Genomic DNA, 21288 nt, shown 5'->3' on the forward strand with positions numbered 1-21288 from the left:
CATTAAAACTGTCTTTATATTATGGTTGAATTATATGCCTAATTAAATAGTCTTTATCTAAGGAAGCCGTCTTACACGGGTCTTGCAATTTCATTTGACCCATAAACACCAGTTTTCACCATGTGTTGCTTGAATATTTTTACAAATTCTAAGTCATGACTTAGTTACCAAACAGTGACGAATAGTGGGTATGATATATTTTGTTATCACGTTTGTATTACGTGAAAGATCGTTAGAATATTACAAATACCACGTTAGTATCAATTAAAATCACTTCTGGTATGCACATGCTAGATTCCATCTGATTACCGAAGTTGAAATTATATTGAGACTGGAAAAATACATTGTTGATAAGTATAATGCAAAAACTTGCAGAATCCATGTTTCGTAAAGTTGATCTGAACTGGTTAAGTGACTAATAATGCATCGAGAGGTCAATAACCCAAAACTGTGATCAGAATTATCTGTTCAATTATCAACCAGTTATAATATAACACCGGAAAAGTTTTATAAGTACCCTCCCAGCTTTAATGACCAAGTAGTCATTTTTCGTACATTATGATTGGTTGTTCACCTGTTACAAGTTACTTAGTGATGACAGTTTTTTCAACAGTTTAAATTCTATGTACACTATATTATAAACATGACAACGCAACCGGTGGTGGGGTAACTTAAGTTCAGTGGTTAGGTACAGATGTGCGGCCCATTTCGGTCTACTTTTTTATGATAGTGATATATGAAAAGGGTAGGTATTTTAGTTGCAGTATAAGTGATTGGGGTTAACAATAGGCTATATATTTACACATGGTTATTGATTTGACATCAATTAAATCATCCTTCAAATTATCAAAGTAAATAAAGACTAACATTTGACTGATAAGCAGGAAGTGGTTCTGGACCAATTAGCTCTGACATGATAATTATGTCATTAGATACAATGTCATATGTTCTGATCAGCATCCTGCTGTGATATGTAGATACTGATAAATGCCGAGTATATATATACGAATGGGTTACATAAATGCATTACATATATATGAATGTGTGTCGGTTTTTCATTACAGGATATATGAATGGGATAGGTAAAAATTTTCGGGGCCGCACACCTGTACACTTTTACCTGTTAAGTTACCACCCTCCCCCTCCACCCCCGTGTCTACCGTCGCTTCGACAAAAGATAGCACATACCCATACCCAGTTCAAAACCCGACTCAACATTATACATTGTTGTTACTCCAAAAAAAAAAAAAGACGGTACACATAAATACAAATGTGTAGTTCTTTATATAGAGTCCTCATACTTAGTAAAAAAAACAGTTCCAAATCATCTTCCCAAATAACCGAAGAAAATGTTTTAAAAATGTTGGAATTTTTGATCAACAACATATTTGTCCAGTGTGATGGACGCGTTTTTCAACAAACGGTCTGCATTTAAATGGGAATTATGCTCCTCTATTTGCTGACCTATTCTTTCACTCTTATGAGACTGACTTTATAGCTTATCTGATCCAAAAGAAGGAACATCGTTTAGCTAGATCCTTCGATCTCAGTTCCCGGTATATAAATGACGTATTATCGTTAAGCAATCCTAGTTTCGGGGATTTGATACATTGTATCTTCCCCAAAGAACTTGAGATAAATGATACTACAAGCACTGTCTACTCAGTCTCATATCTTGACTTACACTTAGAGATCCATGGCATAGGAAAACGACTTACCAAACTATAATAGGATAAACGCGATGACTTTTCATTCCGTATTGTCTACTTTCCATTCATCTATGGCAACACCCCTTCAGTACCTGCGTATGGAATGGTGTTTGTTTTCAAATCACAACTCGTACGTTATGCCACAGTTTGCTGTAACTACGCAGACTTTTCGTATCGCGACTTCTTAAAAATAGGCTTCTGGAACAGGGTTTAGTTGCTACAAGATTGAAGTTATCAATTTCGAAGTGTATGGTCGTCATCATGAACTCGTGGATCATTACGGTATATTCATCTGTACCATGAAAACTTATTTGTTCAACGTGTCATTGATTTCCTTTCCTCTATCTTGGACTTGATTTTTATGAGCAACTCGGCGGAAATTTCTAGAAAAGCAGAGGACGCTTACCCTACCGGTGCACCTGGTCCATATTCCCAGTTTTTTTAGTGGAGTTCGAGTTGCTCATTTACTTTCGTTATTTTGTATATATAATTTTGGTTATTTAATGTTGTTGTATGCGTCTGTTTTCCATGCCTGGTCTTTGTCCATGGATTACATTTCTTTGATTTCCGCTAAAATCTTGGTTTCCTTGATTACTCTTTCAATGTATTCGTCATTTCTGAACTTATTAGTTAAAATAAAATAACTTATAATTACACTGCAAATGTGCTTAATGTTTCCTTCTCTCTCTAAGTCTTACAGAAACAAGACATTAATAATCAAGCGTGATCCAGATTCTATCCCGATGATTTTTTTTTCTAATCTGACAAAAATCTCATTCTGAAATCTGCCTACTCAAATATTTCAACGACTTGGGCGGGAGATAAAACAACTATTATCATTAGATTGAACACAGTATTAAACTTTAATTAGGATTGTGATTAAATTTTTCACACAACTTGGTGATTCTGATCAGAATGACTTTAAAATTTGCAACAAGATATTCTTATATAATTTTAAAAAGTTTATATCTTTGGACCCTAAATTACTTAAAGTAAAGCCACACCCTTTAAATGAACTATAGCCTTCCATTTGGTGTATGAAATCTTGTAGTACAATTTCATAAAGAACTATTCAGTTTTACTCATGTCTTTGCCCAGACACCAAAAATAGTTATTACATCCACTTTTGTTCCTTTCTTCCGTCATGATTTCAGATATATCGAGCATCCTGGCTTTAATGGTATGAAACCTTGTGGTATATGTCCTGGAGATTGATACCATTACACTGAAGTAATATAGTTAAGTTTTATAATATAGGGATTGCTCCTTTTCCTTTTTGGCTAGGCTACTTTTCCTAAACAGTGAGGTTATAACCCTAAATAAATATAATACTTAGCATGGTGCAGCTTGATACGACTACAGAGGTCGAACCGAGAACATTTGGGGAAGGTATGGTGCACCATTCAAACTTGACAAAGCTTTTTTATTATGATTAGATATTTGACTGATGATAAAAATTTGACAAGAACTGAAGTGGTCACTTTTTGACTGTTAATCCTAAATAGTTCCTGTAAAAAATCAAAATTAATCCCAAACTTCCTGTGGGGATATGGCACCTTATGGCACAATTTCAAAGCAATCCATTTAATTCCTTTCACTCACGTTATCATCCAGAAAGCAGAAAAAAACTTGATTCTGAACCCTTATTTTAACTTGGCTCGTCACAACCCAAAAAAATCAATCCCACTCTTTCTTTCCTGGTATGGCACCTATAGTAGTAAAATTTATATGAGATCCATTCATTTAACTAGTTATTATACGAACATAAGGAAAATGCTTGTTCCAGGCCCCAAATTCCTACATGATTCAAGTCTTAACCCTAAAAACCATTCCCAGTCTTCCTTCAGTGGTATACCACACTGAAATACAATTTCAAAGAAATTTATTCACTAATAGTTAAGTTATTGTCTGGACATCAGGAAAATGCATGTTTCTGGCCCCTAATTTCTAAAAAGTTTAAGTCTTTACCCCTCCCCCTTCCACAAAAAAAACCCAAAAAACAAACAATCACAGTGTGAGCATTGTGGTATAGAATACTGTGGAACAGTATCATTCCTATGCTTTTACTGGAGTTACATAATTAAAATTCTATGAAATGCTCGTTTTAAGTTTAAAAATAAAATAAAATAAAATAAAATCAATACCAACCTACCTTTAGTGGTTTAGAACCTGTTATAAAACATTATAGAGATCAACCAGCTCATACTAAAGTTATCACATTAAAACCAATTGTCTAGGGACATTGACACAGTGGACGATGACATACGACCGCATAGTATTGCGGTCGTGTAAAAAATGATAATCAAAATGCTGTTTAAGCACTGGAGGTTTTTGATTCTTGTGAAAAAAATGTAGCATGGACAAACTTTCAAAGATTACATGATGTAAAACATAACTATTATCATAAATTTGAATTTCCAATATTCTTAGAACTGTTTTTCCCTAAAATCTATAAAGTAAATATCAATCTACAATACTGATTTCTTAACTGTAATCAATAGTTTAACAGTATACAACTCCACAAACACAAGTGTTGTTCAATTTCACCTGTTTCCCAATTTTTTAAACCTGACTAAATGTTAATTTGCATCTACATTCAAAAACTATTTTAATGGAGTACTTATACACTCCAATAATACTCAAAACCAATTTCAGCTTTAGAAGATAGTATCCTTGATTAACATACCAATTTTTCAAAACTAAAAACTATTATCAATTTGATTTCCCCACCAGTTTTACTTGGTGAAACTCTTCATAATCATACTTTAAGAACCATCATATCAACTTCCATTGAATTCTGTCGTGTTTTTTATTGGATAAAAAATCTTAATACTCAAAACTAAAGAACCACCATATAAACTTACATTGAATTCTGTCAAATGGTTTTTGAAGAGAAAATTTATGAAATAAGATAAACAAGAGGCACCCAGGAGCCTGAATCGCTCACCTGTTTAAAGTTTGCCTTTCAAGGGCAATAAATTTAATAAGGCGTTGTCAACCAAACCATGACTCAAAAAGACTTCGGTAGGACTTATCATAAGGATCATTTTAGCAATTGAAAGTTTCCTTCTATCATACTTTTCAAGATAATGGCCGAAAACAGTGAAAAAAATGTAATTTTTTACCTTTCAAGGGCAACGACTTTTGTAGGCCTTATAAATGGGATCATTTCAATATTTGAAAGAATTTGACTGATTTTGCAGGTATAATGTGCGAAAAAACTTCTGTCTGACACCTATGTTCTAGTTTTAGTAGCAGCAGTCATGGTTTCAATTGGTCAAATAGTGTCAGAGGAGAAGATTTAAAACAAAATTTGACCACAGATAGATCTCATCATGCTGAACACTTACCCGTGTCAGAATTTGGTTTAACCTAACTGTTTTGGAGATATATGCGAAAAAATACTTTCTGACCCCTATGGTTTATTTTTAGTAACAGCGGCCATGTTTCTCGACGAATTAAAAATCCCCACATCAGTTCTATGCAGGAACATTCATACCAAGTTTGGTTTCAATTGGTCAAGAAGTGTCAGAGGAGAAGAGTTTTGAAAAATTGTTAATAACGGTGACAACGGACGATGACAATGTCGTATGTCAACAACTGACGCTAAGTGATGGCAATAGCTCACATGGCCTCCAACCAGGTGAGCTAAAATTGAGAAAAAAAAATTAGAACTGAGTGTTAATGCTTCCATTATGTTAATATTAAGTAACTTCTAGTTGAATAAAGGAAGTTGTTTACCCTATGTTACTGTATATAACTGCTACATTTTTATGTGTACAAGAAGTGCTGAGCAATACAAAGTGATTTCCAACTGATTTAAGTAAATATTCTCCATCGATAGAAAACATGAAGATTACAGTTTATTTTTTCCTTTTTATGTACAAGATATGCTTGGTTAATCATGTGAGTAAGACTATATATAACATGGCCATTCTTTGATATTAAAACAGAACAGAAAAACTTTCTGTATACATTTGAAGTAAGTTTTGTACAAGAAGTAATCAATTTCTATCATAATAGTTGATTGATTCTTCTTCCCAATACTGGAATGAATTTTACACTTATCATTTAATAATCATAGAAAAAAAGAGCAATTTATTCATATAATCATATGTGTATTCTAAGAAACAATGACCTAAATTGTGTTTTTCTATTATCTCATTAAACAATATTCTGCAAATAGTACATGCAAAGTCCAAATAAGGGGCTGATTCTCACAATGCATAAAGTATGACAAAAGATCTTCATTCAAACATGGTACACAATGACAAAAAATGTCTTTTACTTCTTTCTACCACCTCTTTCTTTCAACTGTAGACTAATAGCAGCTCCTTTATCTATGTTATAGTATGCCAAGGAGTTGGAATCTTTCATGAAGATACCCTGAAAAATCGAAAAGATGAATAAGTGTATTTCAGTGGACCCAAATTCAACTCTTACGAAAGAAAAATTTCACTTCAAACTTTCAACATTTTAACTCTATTAAACTGAAATAAGTCTCTGATCTATCAATAAAAAACATGCTCAAAACTGATCTAACAACAGATTGGCTAACAGTGAATAAAGTTTTTAAAAAATATAATTAAGAATAATATCTATTTTGTCTTGATTTTACAAATAAACTTACATCATACTGTAATTTCTGTTTACCAGCAGGTATACCAAGGCTTTCATTGATCTTGGCCTTCATTACAGCAATCTATGGAGATGAAGAAAAAAAAAACAATGACCAATTTAAGATTTAATCAATAAAATTTGAAAGAACACAAATTTGTATTTATAGGGTTATTTATCAGCTTATTTCTCATTTCAGCTGTGACAACATAAAAGGAAAACCAAATTTGATATAACATTGTATAAACATATTGTCTTATTAGTTGGAATTTTTTTTGAAATCTAAATTAGGCTACCTAAGTGGATACAACAAAGGAACATATTTTTATGCTAGCATATGAGATATAAATAAAAGTACAATTCAGTAAATAGAACTTACAGAGTCTGTGAGAGGCAAAGTATAAGTCAATAATTGACCCTTCAGGTTCCATTCAGGTTTGTCATCTGCCTTCGGTACAGTAACTTTGAAAGTCACAGGGGCCTGAAAAAGAGTATCAATAATCAATTACATCTATGGAGCGGTAATGTTGCATCTTTAATTAACTACATGAATTTTAAAATTTTTTTTATTGTTATTTTAAAATTCATTTAGTTACTTAATGATGCAACATAAATTCAAATTGTTCAACAATGTGCATTATGTTTTAAACCCTATTACACACACATCTTATTCTATGGTTAATTGGATTAACCGGTTACTGACTCAGGAGGTTTTGGTAAATTGACAGCAAATCCAATCAAACAATCATGAACAAAACCATCTTTTAAAATATTCAAACAAGTAGTATTAAAATGACCTGTTACAAAGGAATGAATGTTCAGTTCCCAGTCCTTACCACATGGTAATGCCCAAAATAATTCTTAATTTTCAAAGAATACACAAAAAGAACTCTTCTCTTAGAGAAATAAAAGGCAAACAACTCCAATCTGTTTTCTATGGACTTCAAAAGAAGTATGCTGGGTTGATATATACTCAGACACAACAGACTAATGGACATCAGGAATAATTATTTTTTCTTTTCAAAGTCAAATCCCCAGTAATTTGCAAATCCTGACCCTATTTCTTGATAAGAAGACATCCTCTGGGATGAGTTGGTCTTCTGTCTTGGCCTTCTTTGCTGGTGGTTCATCATCTGAGTGTTTTACAGGTGGTCTAGGTGGTTGGGGCATCATGGGAAATCCTGGTCTAGGTGGCTGTCGAGGCATCATAGGCATCATTGGCTGGGGTGGCTGCATACCTGGAACACGGAGAATCATAATCTTTACCACAACAATCTGAATTGGATGTAATTTGATATATCATCTGTATTTATCCAGCATGCAAAAGTCTTCATGCATAAATGTCTGTCAAAGGTTTCCTACTATTTTAGATTTTTTAAGTTCTCTACATATTTCATGGGAGAAATAAATTTCCTTCCAGCCTATTCATGATTTAAACTATCTTTCTCCTCTCAATGGTGAAATTTAGATTTAATTCATCATGAAAATTAAAGTTTTATCATTTTGAGTGGAGAAATAACTTTAACCACTTATTAAGGAAAATCTATATATAATAACTTCAAAAACCTCAAAATTTCACCAAAATCCCCTGAACTGTTTAGGGGAAAATGTGTTTACAGGAATGTAGACGGACGGATAGACAGAAAAGGTGATTCCTATAAACACCCAAACTTTGTTTGCAACAGGGGTATAATCTCACTACTCAATTTATTGTTTCATCTAGCGTTCTTATTTGCGAAAATATTACTGATATTTTCTTCATTTACATTTGCAAAATTCATTTTTCCACAAATTATAATCTGATGTTTTGGTGTTTTGATGGAAGTATTTAAAAACATGACAGAAAAGATATGAAAAATTTCCAGCTGGAGTAGATGGTATTTTTGACAGAAATGTAGTATTCATGAAGGAAGGGTGGTACACCAGAATAATTAATCTTTGTTAACCAATGAAAGACATGATATACTATAGGAAGCATAATATTATAACATACCAATAACATTAACAGGAGGCCTTGGTGTAGATATCATCATCAGTCTCTGTGGTGGCTGGCTCATCAATGGCTGTGGGACTGCATGCTGGGGCATCTTAGGTTGTGTAGGGATAGGGACAGACTTAGGGGGCTGTGGAGGGGGAGCTGGCTTAGAAGGAGGGGGTGGTGGAGGAGGCTGTATTTTAGGAACAGTTGGTCCAATCTTCTCCTTTTCCTCATCAGCACTAAAACACATAATAAAACACTAAAACTAATACATTAATTGAATATCTTATCAATTTAAAAATGCATGAAATATGTTTTTTTTCTATATTTTTTTAACCAAGGGGAAATAATACATAAAGAAATATGACTAAAAGTTTTCTTTTTTTTTTTAAAGTTGCCATTAGGTTTTAAGTATTTTTTCAAATTTAATTTCAAAACTTGGAAACATAGACACTGCTATTAACTTGAATGATTTCAAATTTTACCAAATCAGCAAAGAAACAAAACTTTTTTTTTACAAATCCTTTAATGTCAATTTTGATCATTTACATGGTAGGCTGTCCCTAAATTATATTATAGATATCCAAAAACATTTCAAATTGTTTACTACTATTAAGAGAAAATATTTAAAATCTACAATTCAAATCCTAAGCATGCTACAAATAACTTACACCAATCCTTTATTTTTATGTATTGTAGCAATCTGGTCTTCAATAGAAATATTCTCTCTAGCTTTTTGCGTGACTTTCTCCATAGATGCTGTATGTCCATCCCATACCACCCTCTGTTCTTTCTTCTCTTCTTCTCCAATCTAGAAGCAGAATGAAATGCATAGTTATAGGTATCACATGTACATGGTTAAGATTGGAAGAACCTATCTGATTACTGTATTTCCATTCACTTTTCCCACAGGAAAATATTATAAAGACTATGTTTTGTTAAATGAAAGCCTATGTGATATACATCACTCAGGTAGGCAAGAAAAAAAAAGAACAAGGATTGATTAAGGTTTGAAGAAGGTTATATATTTATTAATTATGGAGTTTTAACAGATTTGATATAAGATATATGGACCTCTTAGATTATCTTGACCTCAGACTACGTCCTTGGTCAATATAATCAGAACAGATTCATACATCACATATTGACTGAGTGAATGTCCTTGATTTATTTATTACATATGTAAATAGTGCATTATATATGGGAATGACCTTTAATTTGTATTTTGCAAGATTGCTACATGCCATTGAAAATAAGGATAAATCAATAACATGTTTTATTACAAGTCATTTTGTGCAGGATACCCTAAAAAACAAAAAATACCAACTTTCATTGAATTCTGCATAGTAGTTTCTGAGGAGAAGATTTTTGAAAGTAATAACACCAAAAACAGCAAAAATCGTCCAAAAAGGGCAATAAACCCAACATGGGTCAACAGATTTTCACCATATTTTGACCACAGATAGACTTCATCATGTTGAATACTTTTACCTAATGTCAAAATTTGATTAAACCTAACGATGCAAAAATGTGCTGTCTGACCTGTATGTTCTATTTTTAGTAACGATGGCCATGTTTTTTAACCAATCAAAAATCCAAACGGTCATTTTGTGCAGGATACTCTAAGGAACAATGATCTTAAGTTTTATCAAAATCCATTCAGTAGTTTCAGAGAAGAAATGTTTATAGAAACGGACACCAAGTGATGGCAATAACTCTCATGACCTACGGCCAGGTGAGCTAATAAAAACATACTACATTTTGGATATTTACTGTTTTGATCAAATAATAATTCATATGGGACAAATATATTTCGACATTTGACTTAATACAGGCCCTTTTGAACATTAATATTGAAATTGAAACTTGAAATCGGAATACTAATATCTGGATATATAAATAGTACCATAGCATCAATATGCTTTTTACTAGAAAAAAGGCTGAAGGTTTATTGAATAACTTTTGAATCATGTGATCATGATAACAAATGAAAAAAGAAAAATGTTACACCATATGTAATATATGAATTTATCATTATTTTTTCAGAAAACAAATGCCTTAACCTCCAACCTGTCATATTATTTTCAATAGTAAACAAACAGGCAGAAGTTCTGTAAACAGTCAATCAAAAAAATGTAATGATATGTGTGAATTGCATTCCAGTCATTAAATAACTATAGCAAAATGCATACCTTTTTACCAATCTGTGTTTCTTCTACACCAACACCAAAAATATCAGTACGTCTTTCAGCCAATTGTTTAAGACTACTCTCAATAGAACCACCATGGGCATAGACTTCTTCTTGCTCTTTCTTCTCATTCATGGCTCTCTGTCTCTCTTGGATCCATTTAGGATCAAGCAAACCTATGAAATAAATCAGTAAATTACACTCAATATTTCATACATGCTTATGTTTATTCCATACAGAATGTCAGAGATGATGAAAATTACAATCTTCATAGCCCAAAAGTTTGGATTTCTGTACAGAACTAATTTGTTTGGTATCAACCCAGTCAGCATAAAAAAAATCAGTTTAAAAGTATGTGCAACCATGAAATTCAACCTTTTCCCATGATAAGTAACGAAACAGATCTTCACTGCATTTCCACAAGACCAAATAGATTTTTACTTGACTCAGGCACAAAACTTCTTGTCACATTCATTAGACTGTCAATTCTTACTTACCAATCCTCATATGCTCCTGGACTTTATGAGCTGGAATCTTCTCTCCAGTAATTGGTGATATCATCTCTGTAGCTGATTCAGGACCAGCTGCCCGAGCTGTTAAACAACAGATTAAAACAATTTTAAATCAAACAAGAAAAACTTCTAGTGTTTTGAAACCTAGCCCACAATTTCATTAACTTCATTTCTAAATATGGAACTCATATTTTACTGTGAAATGATTTATTAGAAAGAACAAAAATGTGATGTACAGTAAACAAAGCAAGCAAGTGTGCGTCATATTTATGTGGTACTTTTTACTCTAAAAAATTAATAATTATCCTAAAATATAAATCAATCTTCTCTAAAAATGTGCTTTAGTTTTGTATAAACCATCATAATTTATTTGTTTTTTTTTTAACATAATTTAGTACAAACATGTAATTATATTCAGTAAAATAATTGTTGGTTCAAATAGCTTATTACAAGATATCAGGAAGCTATTTCAGAGGAAAATGGAATAATTTATACAGACATGTAAAGCTATTCAAGTGCCTTAATTGTTTTTGACAAGGGTCATACACTTGTGGAAATGGGGTAATTTTCTACATGCTGATAGTACATCTGAATATATTTGTTTCTGTTCTTGTCCTCTTTGTACAAACCTTTTGGATTATAATCCCTTTTGATGATGACCTGGTCTGGAGTGGGTGGTAATGGAGGAACCTCACTTGGAGGGGGAGGAGGTGGTGGCATTGGAGGTTGGGGAGGAGCAGGTGTCCTCTGTATTTCCTCATCAGACTCTGGTTCAGAACCTTCCTCCATGTCCTGTAATATAAAAACAATTTAAGGCTGTTCTATATAAACTACCTTGTTAAACTATTTCTAACAATTTCAAGAAATTACAGCAGAAATTCTGTATCAAGAATAACTCAAAAACAAGACTTACAAGCCCTATGTCCCATGTCCTCATTCACCTTTTTTGAATATATAATTTACCTGTAGTTGATCATCAGGTAGAGGGGGTGTTGGTGCATTATCAAAATCATCTAATGCTACACCTTCTTCATCTTCATCTTCAGATTCATCTTCATCTGATTCTACCTCCATTGTGTCATCTCCCTGGAAATAATTTTTAGATGTTTAAGTGTCTTGAGTTTAATTGATAAATAACTTAACTGACATCTTGAGGTTTTTTTAATGATTAATTTTTTATCAAACAGGGACTGATCTTGGAATGTGGTATAATATCTAAAAACCTTCTAAATTATCAATTATAATGCAAAAAGGTAACACTGTCATTGATTGAACACTCATAAAAAAACCCTATTAACTCCATCATAACACTTTAAAGTCATTTTTACGAAGATAAGAACACTGAAATAATTATAGATGATGTAACATTTCAGGCTGAAGTATTGGAAAACCATACACTGCAGAGGTACAAGAACAAAAATGATAAATATATATAGTATTTTGAATACAACATTTCATGATTGTTTTGAAAAAATAGTTTTAAGGAGACCAATGCTCATGTTAATACCAGTATATGACTTATTTTCTACCTTATCTGTTCTCTCCTGCATAAGTATCCTAGCCCCAACTTCATCTGGTGTAGTAGGTGGTGGAAAGTTACCTGAGAAAGACACAATTTAACAATTTATAGTTGAAAATAAAAAAGCTTCTGTAAAGGTAATTAAACCAAACCTCTTTTGAACCATAGAATTTACTTGGTAAGGACAGCTGTTAAATTTAACTTTTCTATTATTTTTGGGTGTAATTCAACATTCAGCTGACAGGTTTTACTGCAACACTCTTACATCTGTAGCAAAGAAAAGAAAAGATTTAATTTGAAATAAAGCTTAATAGAATAAATCTTCAAAGATCAGTACCAGTAAAGGCATACTACAAAATGCCACATTTCTACTTGCCTGGTGACAGTCCAATCAATGTGATAATATGGTTAATAGATTAAATCTAATACTAGTATACCTTGCTCATTGGGCTGAAAGTCCACAGTTTCCACAACAACAAAGTCATGCCAGTCAATTTGTGTGTAAGCAACTTGAAAAAGAAAGCATAATGACTGTGTCAATCATCCACCACAATTATTTCTTTTAATTGTATGCAACTATCACATCAACCTGTATGCACATTTGTATTGTGCAATTTAAGATACAGTCAACTACAAATCTTATCTATATTTTTCAAAATACTTCAAGTATAATCATAAAAAAACAAACAAACAAAATTTGGAATAAAGTTAGTTTTAAGACTAATTTTTATTTTTGAAAGCTGTTTGAAATCTAAACTATAAAATCTATGTCGTACCTCTCTCCCTTTCTAGAGCTTCCTCTTCCTTCTTCCTCTCACGTATTTGATATTTACACCATTCCACTCTGTATTTCACCTGTTTTAACACCTGTAAATTGACAAAAAATATTAAGTAGGATACAGTACATCATCTTCTGTTATTTTTTAAATTCTGGTCTGGATCAGGACTACACTTATATCACATAGTGTCAATGTAACTAATTAAGTAGCAGATCTAAGCAGAATATTTTTATATTGTGTTATATAATATATTATTTTTTTACCACTAGATCATAGGCAATTTTAAATGTGTACAGTGGAGGATCAACCTTCAGGTGACAGTAGTGCTCAATGATGTACTTTTTCTACTTTGTATAAGCAGTCATTGCATACCTCTTTATAGTCTTCAGATTCTTTACCCAATTTGTCTTGTAAATCTTTTGGGGGTATGAGAACCTAAAACAAAAACAAAAGAATGAAAGCTAGTTAAAAATAGTTTTCTAAAAGAGTTTAAGATGGGACTCTAAGGGAGACATAGCCATACTATTTGAAAGACATTTTTTTAAATCATGGCAAAGAAACACAAACTAAAGTTGTTTCTTCAAATTAATTGTGAATGATAAGATGTTGCCAGACATCATCTCCCAAATGACGGTACAACAAGAAGTAGTGAAATCAAAGACACACACACACAAAAGGAAATCATTGGACAAAACAGCACCAGAAACACCAAATAACCATTTTCTCTAGTATGCAAGTTGTCATGTAGTTTCTTCACATAATTCAAACATATGTTAATTCCTTTGTCAAAATTATATAATAAAACTTTCAACTATACCTTTGTGTACTGTTCTACAAGTTTAGTAAAGTAGTTAAAAAGACTGTGTTGTGGTCTGAGGAAATCAAACTGGTAGTTTCTCTGTTCTCTATTCATCAAATTAGTCAGAAATTGTCTACCATTTCTGGCTACAAACTGAGCTGTAAGTTTAACAACATCCCTGTGGACACAAAAATTGCACTGAAGTTTTTTTTCTTCAAAATTACCTTATGATCATTTTTGAAAATAAACCTACTTTTAATCACTGGAAATGACTATACACTGTAATGATGAGCAACATCTATTTCTAATTAGTGTTAAAACACACTTTTTTTTATCAATTCGATTTGTGCTTGTCAAGTGATAACAATATGCTAGTGTCAAATCTTGAATTAGACATTGCACCTAAAGGGACTTATACCCCCTGCAGCAATTTGAACCCTGTACATTTGGAGACCATGTGGACACATGATTCATATTCGACAATGTTTATGGTGGATAGACTAAGCACTTTTTATACACAACTTTGCTGCCATTTCTAAAACACCCAACTCCCTATTTGTTGTTGTTGTTGACAACACAATGACAGAATATGGAATATGACTGCAAATTTACTTTCAACATAAATTTCTGACCATATGCACATCCCAATATGGTTACTAAACACCCAATTATGTTTCATACTAATCCTGCAATTTGTTGAAGGAGTTACAGACAGCATATGAAATTAAGTTTTGCTGAAAAATGCCTGAAAAAGTTCAACAGCTGTCATTTCTACAATTTTTGTTTAAACATGAATTCCTGACATATCCATGTGGTTGTATTGCATCCTACAAAGTTTAATAATAAAGCTGCAAGCTGTTACCTACATGTATACTCCCAAACATTGTTTGCAGGGGGTATAATTACGCAAATAATCCTCCATATCAAGAACTGATCCATAGGCTAGGGTTCAGATTGGTAAACATTGACACAAACTTACAATTCAAAAGCAGAAATTGATGGTGGATCTACAATGAACTCAAATTCAGGAGGAGGATCTTTGGGTGTTATTGTCTCTTGAAGTAGTCTAGCTTGTTCTGCTTGCTGTTTCTGTACAGCAGCTAACTGTCCAGGCTTATGTAAATTAAAACATACAATGCTTTGAATGTATCATATAAATCAATAAAGAAATAGAATTACTCAATGTTCCATTCTGTCACTGCACGTAGGAACTATTTCAAGTTTTATGATAGTTAAAGTACTATTCATAGGAAAAACTCCTGAAGATTCCGGTAAGGTCATCTGAACAGAAAGTAGAATTGAGTATTGTTAGATCCTAAATGTACATGCAGTGACTTTATGGAACAGATAGTAGGTTTAAATTTGATTTATAGATTGATTGCTGATTAATTCAATCTCCAACTCAACTGATTTAAAACATTTCTCACTAATAAATCTTTCACATAGTACAATTACCACAAGTTTTTTGTTTGTTTTTTTTACAGTAAAGATTATTTTATTTTTTAAGTTAAACATGATAAGGACATTTTATATCTAATAAGTATATACATAGTATTCCTCTGCTAATTACATCCAACGACACAACTTGAAGCTAGTATTGAAGGATTTTCAATGGTGCAATTGTTTCAATTTACATAAACAAAACAAAGATACAAAAATGTATTCATACTGTAAATATAAAATCTACTTACATGTACACCGTGGAAACCATTATAGAAATTATACATTATGGTTTGACTTACCTTTGGAGCTGCAGGTTCTTGTCCTAAAAAGAAAAAAAGAGCTTCAAATATTTTCAGAAATTAAATATATACATATATAAATCTTATTTCAGCAACAATATATTCTGATTTCTAAGAAATGCTGAAATATCCTAATATACTCATCTATCTGTAAAGAAAGAAATAATTTCTCATATCTAACAATTCCTTCATGCAAACAATATATTAACAAGCTTTTAATTTTCATCAGTCATGTACAAGTATAACAAGAGTGGATTGGGAGAATATGTCATGACAAAAACCCCTTCAGGATGAAAAATGTCAGCTCAAGGCCACCCATTGGTCTACAATGAACATGAAAGTGCATTGTTTATATTCTACAAATCTAATAATTTCCAAAATAGGTTTCAACGAAAATTGAAACAAATAACTTGAGAAAATGAACAATTATGAAAGCAATAGAACACTTTGAGTCACATAATGACAATAATACATGAATATGAATAATGCCTATAATCATGCTGAACTCAAATATAATGTGTACACTGCAGTACATGTAATGACCTTACCCTTTCCTTCCTTGAACTCCTTCACCTTAAACTGATAATAAGCATGATATGGATCAGCTTGCTGTAAGAAGTTGAACTTTGGATTGTTAAGTTCATTCTGGCAAATTCTGCTTTCAAACTCTGGTCCATTTCTGGCTACAAAGCTTGCAGTCTTGTCTACAATATCTTAGAAACTAGTTAAAGACAAAAACCAAACAATAAACATTACAAAGAAAAGTATAAACAGTCAATATATCTTGTTAACATGTGTGATGTCAAATCCATGCTGCATATTACAGGTAAATGCACATCAGAAATTGGTAAGATGCCATTATTATGGATATCTATATTCTCACCAGAAACTCTAAACAGAAATACAACTAAGGAGTTGAATTAGACTTAACAACTTTCAACTAGAACTTTCACAACCAACAACCCTACTGATTACCAGGATGTAATGGAGTAAAGTTGAACCAGAAAAATAGGGTATCAGGTCTTTTTGCCCTGATAACATATCCAATTTGAGTCTGTTCTTTCTATGACCATTGATTCTTTCATTCATCTAATACTTAACTGTTGATTTATATGTATTATATTGTTTTACTAAAAAATATAGATGAAGTAAAAAAGAAAATATAGGAAATGTTTACACAGTGACAAAGGAAAAGGCTAATTCAAGGCTTGTTCCCAACCAGTTCAAAAGGTCAGGGATAACCACCTATTGGTGCATGGTATCTCAATTGACATCATATATCATTGGTGACATATTATATGACCCATCAACTGACATACATTGTTTCTCAAAATAAAATCTTATAATGAATTTTGTGTACTATTTTAAGGATGAAATGATTCATTGCAATATTGATGTATCACAATACTTTTGATCACGATATGATATGAAACATTTGACTGAGGTTTCGATACAATACAATACAGGTCAAAATGCAACTCTTTTTTCAAAACTATTGATGAAATTACTATGCAAATATTAAGGGTAACACATGTCTTGTGAGGAAAAATCCATTAATCTTTGCTAACATAAAAATTATACTCTCAGAATGAAACCAGAGTTGTAGCACTGCACCTGAGAAGGGAGTTGTGTATCACAGAAATGACACTTTTGTGTTGCCTGGTTCGAGTCTGAGCCCAAATATAAAATTTGGAATAGTCTCTCAAATGAGCTGAGGAACCAATCTAATCTGGACCAGTACAAGACCCTCATTAAGACATGGACAGGTCCTTCCTGTGTTAACTGTAAATCTAAATTGCAGAGTATCTCATGGAGTTTGCTACATTTCTGTTTTATTATCCTTTTATGTTCTAATTTCTTGCATGTGCTTTTTTTAAATTTATAGTGCTTCTATTGTGTGCTTTTAGCTGCGTATTATTACTTTATGTTGCTTCACCTTGTTTATTGACTATAGCTTATTTTGTATTTGTTGTCTTATTTATTTTATGTATGTCTGCATGCTTATGTTTTAATATTTGTATGTCTTGTGTCCATTTATTTTATGTACACATGTACTGGTCAAAGAGAAATTCTCACAAACCAATTTTTCGTCCTCTCTTATTAAACAAATGGGGAGATCAACTCTCTGACTAGTATATGTCGTCATAAAAGCTCATGAGAGCTTATGTTATTGTTAATATGAAACACAACTATCAATAAAAATTACGGATCTGCTGTACTTGGCCATCACAATACTGGTATGAAAAAAAAATATTCCAGTATACTTGTATTGTACTTATTGGTATTGTAATTGTCATTAATTGTTATGTAAACAAAAGCTGTAAATTTGACAGTGCTTTCTGAAGATTTTTCTGAGTTTGTTGTGTATTTTTACCAGTTGCTTAGCTTTGTTAAATTTCATGTCATGTTGCAGTTGTAATGTAGATCATATGAAACTAGTATACTGAAAGTTTTTGCATATAGTATAGACACCTGAACTGTGACAGAACACATAAAAGACAATCAATATTTTCTGTTTATTATTGTGATACATATAACATCATAAAGTATGAGTAACAAATTATAATATTTCAACAGTTCAATTTTTGAAATCACAGAATTATTCTCACACAAAGTCAATTAAACATGATAGTTGAAAATGTTCTGCAATATGGGCAATGATGTTGGTGTATGCATTCTACATAGAGACTGCTGAGTTTGACAACCCACAGACCAAATTACTAATGGCCAACTCAAGTCTACTACTAGATGTAGCAACAGCCCTATGGTATCAACACTCACCAAGCTATGACAACAAGAGAGCAGTGCAACTACCATCTGCAGAATCTGGTCAAAGCGTTAAAAGAAAAAGAAAATCATCTGAAACTGAGTACCAGTACAGGAAGAGACAGGCCATAGTTCAGACAACACTGAAGAAGATATGAAAGTAACCAAGGTGATAATACAGCAGCAGTCACAACAATTTCAATATCATAAAACACTATGTAGTTTTTCATGTCATATCAAACAAATTGGATAAGAGGAAAACAAAATATAAGCAGGTACAGAGAACAATATTTGCACATTTCCATTTTGATTTATACACATTACACGCAGTTTTATGCATCATCACCATCATATAACGTGTAAAAATGTCCAGATAAAGTTGCAAATAAATATTGTACAAAGTTTCAATAAAATCACAATACTGGTATAAAATACTAGAATATTCACACTATACACAATTAATATACTTTTTGAAAAAAATCACAATACTGGTATACAATAATTGCCTGATTGGAATATTTTTTTAAAAATTTATATTACAATACTCGTATACCAGTATTCCAATCGCCAAGTACAGAAGTTCCAAAATTACTAACTTACTTAAAATACAACTCAACCCTACTTATCAAACATAAAATCATAAAAATTCGATTGTTCGTTTGTTGGGGTTTAAAGTTCAAGCAGCAATATTTCAGCTATATTCAGACGATGAACATGAAATTGATAATAAAATGAACATGAAATGACGAAATGAAAAAGGGGTGGGACACAAGGACAATGGGGTCGACAAATTTTGATTGCCACTGGAAATGGGGAGAGGTGGGTAGGGTCGGGCAATTTAGCCTCCTGTGGCGGAGCCCTATGGTTCCTACTCCTGGAGAATACCACAGTAGGGTTCTTTAACGTGCGAGGAACGTGGCATCTTTCCCAACACAGTGCACCACTATGGTTTGCTGTCAGGTTTTCCATATTATAGCCTGACAATTCCAGCATGTAACACGCCAGGGGTACCCCATTCCACCACCTGGGGCACACATCCCAGTTGCTCTGTGGACAGAGCGCCCTAGCCCCTGGCTAGGACTCTGAGCACTATTTAGTCGCCTTTTACGACAAGCTTAGCGCTGCTACAGGCCTATTCTTTTAACACCCAGACCTGCTCGGGGCCATAAAAATTCGAAAAATTAATCGAAAATAAATTTGGTTCAACATTCATATGATCAAATGACTGTCATGTACTTATTCGACCTTATTATCGAAGGATACTCCGCACTTCAGGAGGCGGATAAATTATTCCTATGACAGGCTTTGCAGCTTGGATCTCCTCCTCAGTCTTTTCTTCAAAAATGACCTTTTCTATTGGTGGCATCGCTCAAACGTGAGCAGTCAAACGCACCGGAAGTTGATGTGAATGTAGCTGGCTAAAAGTGTACAACGCAACAGATCAAAACAAACGAAACGAAACCAATAATTAAAGCGATTTATTTATTAGTAATGAAATCTTTAAAAGTTCAAGAATTAAAAGGAACTACATAAAATAACATAATACTGTTTATGCTTCGAACAATAGATGCAATTAAAATCAAAGTTAGAAGACACAGTTTTACTCAAGAATTACCCAAGATAACTTTTTCGGAACACCTGCCAAAATTTTAAAGTTTTTTTTCCCAAAGGTGTTTTGTGCAGCTAGTTTCATGTGTACTCGTTGTTCCTCTGCTACTTTCCATGACTTTGTCTGGCTTATTGTCTTTATGGTGTTCTTGCTTGTGTTGTCCTCTCGCATTCAAGAAACTTCATGGCATACTTTTTCTCGACACAAAAGTGAAGACACGATAGCCTTAAAAAAAACATATTTTTTAATAAATAAATCCTCTTAGCTCATTTGGTACAAACTATAGGAATCATATGTTATTTCTGTTTTAAATTAAAAAAGAATATAATAATAAATAAACAAAAAACAAAAACGGTACACCATGTTTTTTACTGGGACAGGTTTCAGTAATGAGTGGAATGCAATGATAATCAACTAAACATATACATATAATAACTCAGCGAGATTAAAAAAGGCTACTTTTTTTTTTGTTTTTTGTTTCTTATGAATGTGCTTTATAGATCTTTATGGTGAAATGAATAATCATTCATTCCAATTTATCTGCTCTTAGGAGATAATCCACATGGAAACATAACAGTTTCTATCGAATTTTCATTTTGTCATTTCCAGAGTTATTTGCCTTCATTTTTGAATTCTACAATGCATTATATATGATTTTTATCTCATAATAACATGGTTTCTAAGAAAAGCCACATGTTAATTTCTGTTTATTTTTAACAAAATATCAAAAATAAAAATATGCAGTTTTTCTAACCATGAATCATATTCTGCATGATTCTTGGCTGGAGTACTACTTAATAATCCAGAATTTATTATTGAAACTTCAAATTCAGTCAAAAATATTTCTTGATCTATAAATAAATTCATATTCCCTTATATCGTTTTTATCGTCACTTGTATAATTTTTCAGCAGGGACTTTATATCCAATATACTCCGCATGCATACAGTAAATTTCTTTAAATTCATATTTGTAAACAAATTCGTTCTTTTTCTTTCTTTAAAATCGTCTCGTGATTTTCTGAACCTATTTCGAACGAAATCGCATGAATGTTTTTTTTCTTAAATTCT

General features: G+C 32.4%; 1 protein-coding gene across 1 annotated transcript; it reads right to left on the reverse strand.

Moving 5' to 3' along the window:
* Positions 1–5559: 5559 nt before the first annotated feature.
* LOC148625002 (splicing factor 3A subunit 1-like) lies at positions 5560–20028 on the reverse strand. Its single transcript, XM_088568188.1, has 19 exons — positions 19874–20028; positions 16393–16557; positions 15845–15867; positions 15082–15215; positions 14121–14280; positions 13676–13738; positions 13301–13391; positions 12962–13033; positions 12535–12605; positions 11969–12091; positions 11635–11797; positions 10991–11086; positions 10497–10669; positions 8976–9115; positions 8320–8543; positions 7383–7564; positions 6706–6807; positions 6340–6411; positions 5560–6095 (listed from the first exon to the last, which is right to left on the reverse strand). Exons 1-19 carry the CDS (start codon positions 19974–19976, stop codon positions 5994–5996), a joined length of 2259 nt encoding a protein of 752 aa, XP_088424314.1. The 5' UTR covers positions 19977–20028; the 3' UTR covers positions 5560–5993.
* Between the last annotated feature and the right edge of the window lie 1260 nt (positions 20029–21288).

This window comes from Perna viridis, chromosome 2 (genome assembly GCF_037379345.1).
Source record: "Perna viridis isolate PV_CMFRI_1.1 ecotype Kerala chromosome 2, ASM3737934v1, whole genome shotgun sequence".
In the NCBI taxonomy this organism is placed as follows: Eukaryota; Metazoa; Mollusca; class Bivalvia; order Mytilida; family Mytilidae; genus Perna; species Perna viridis.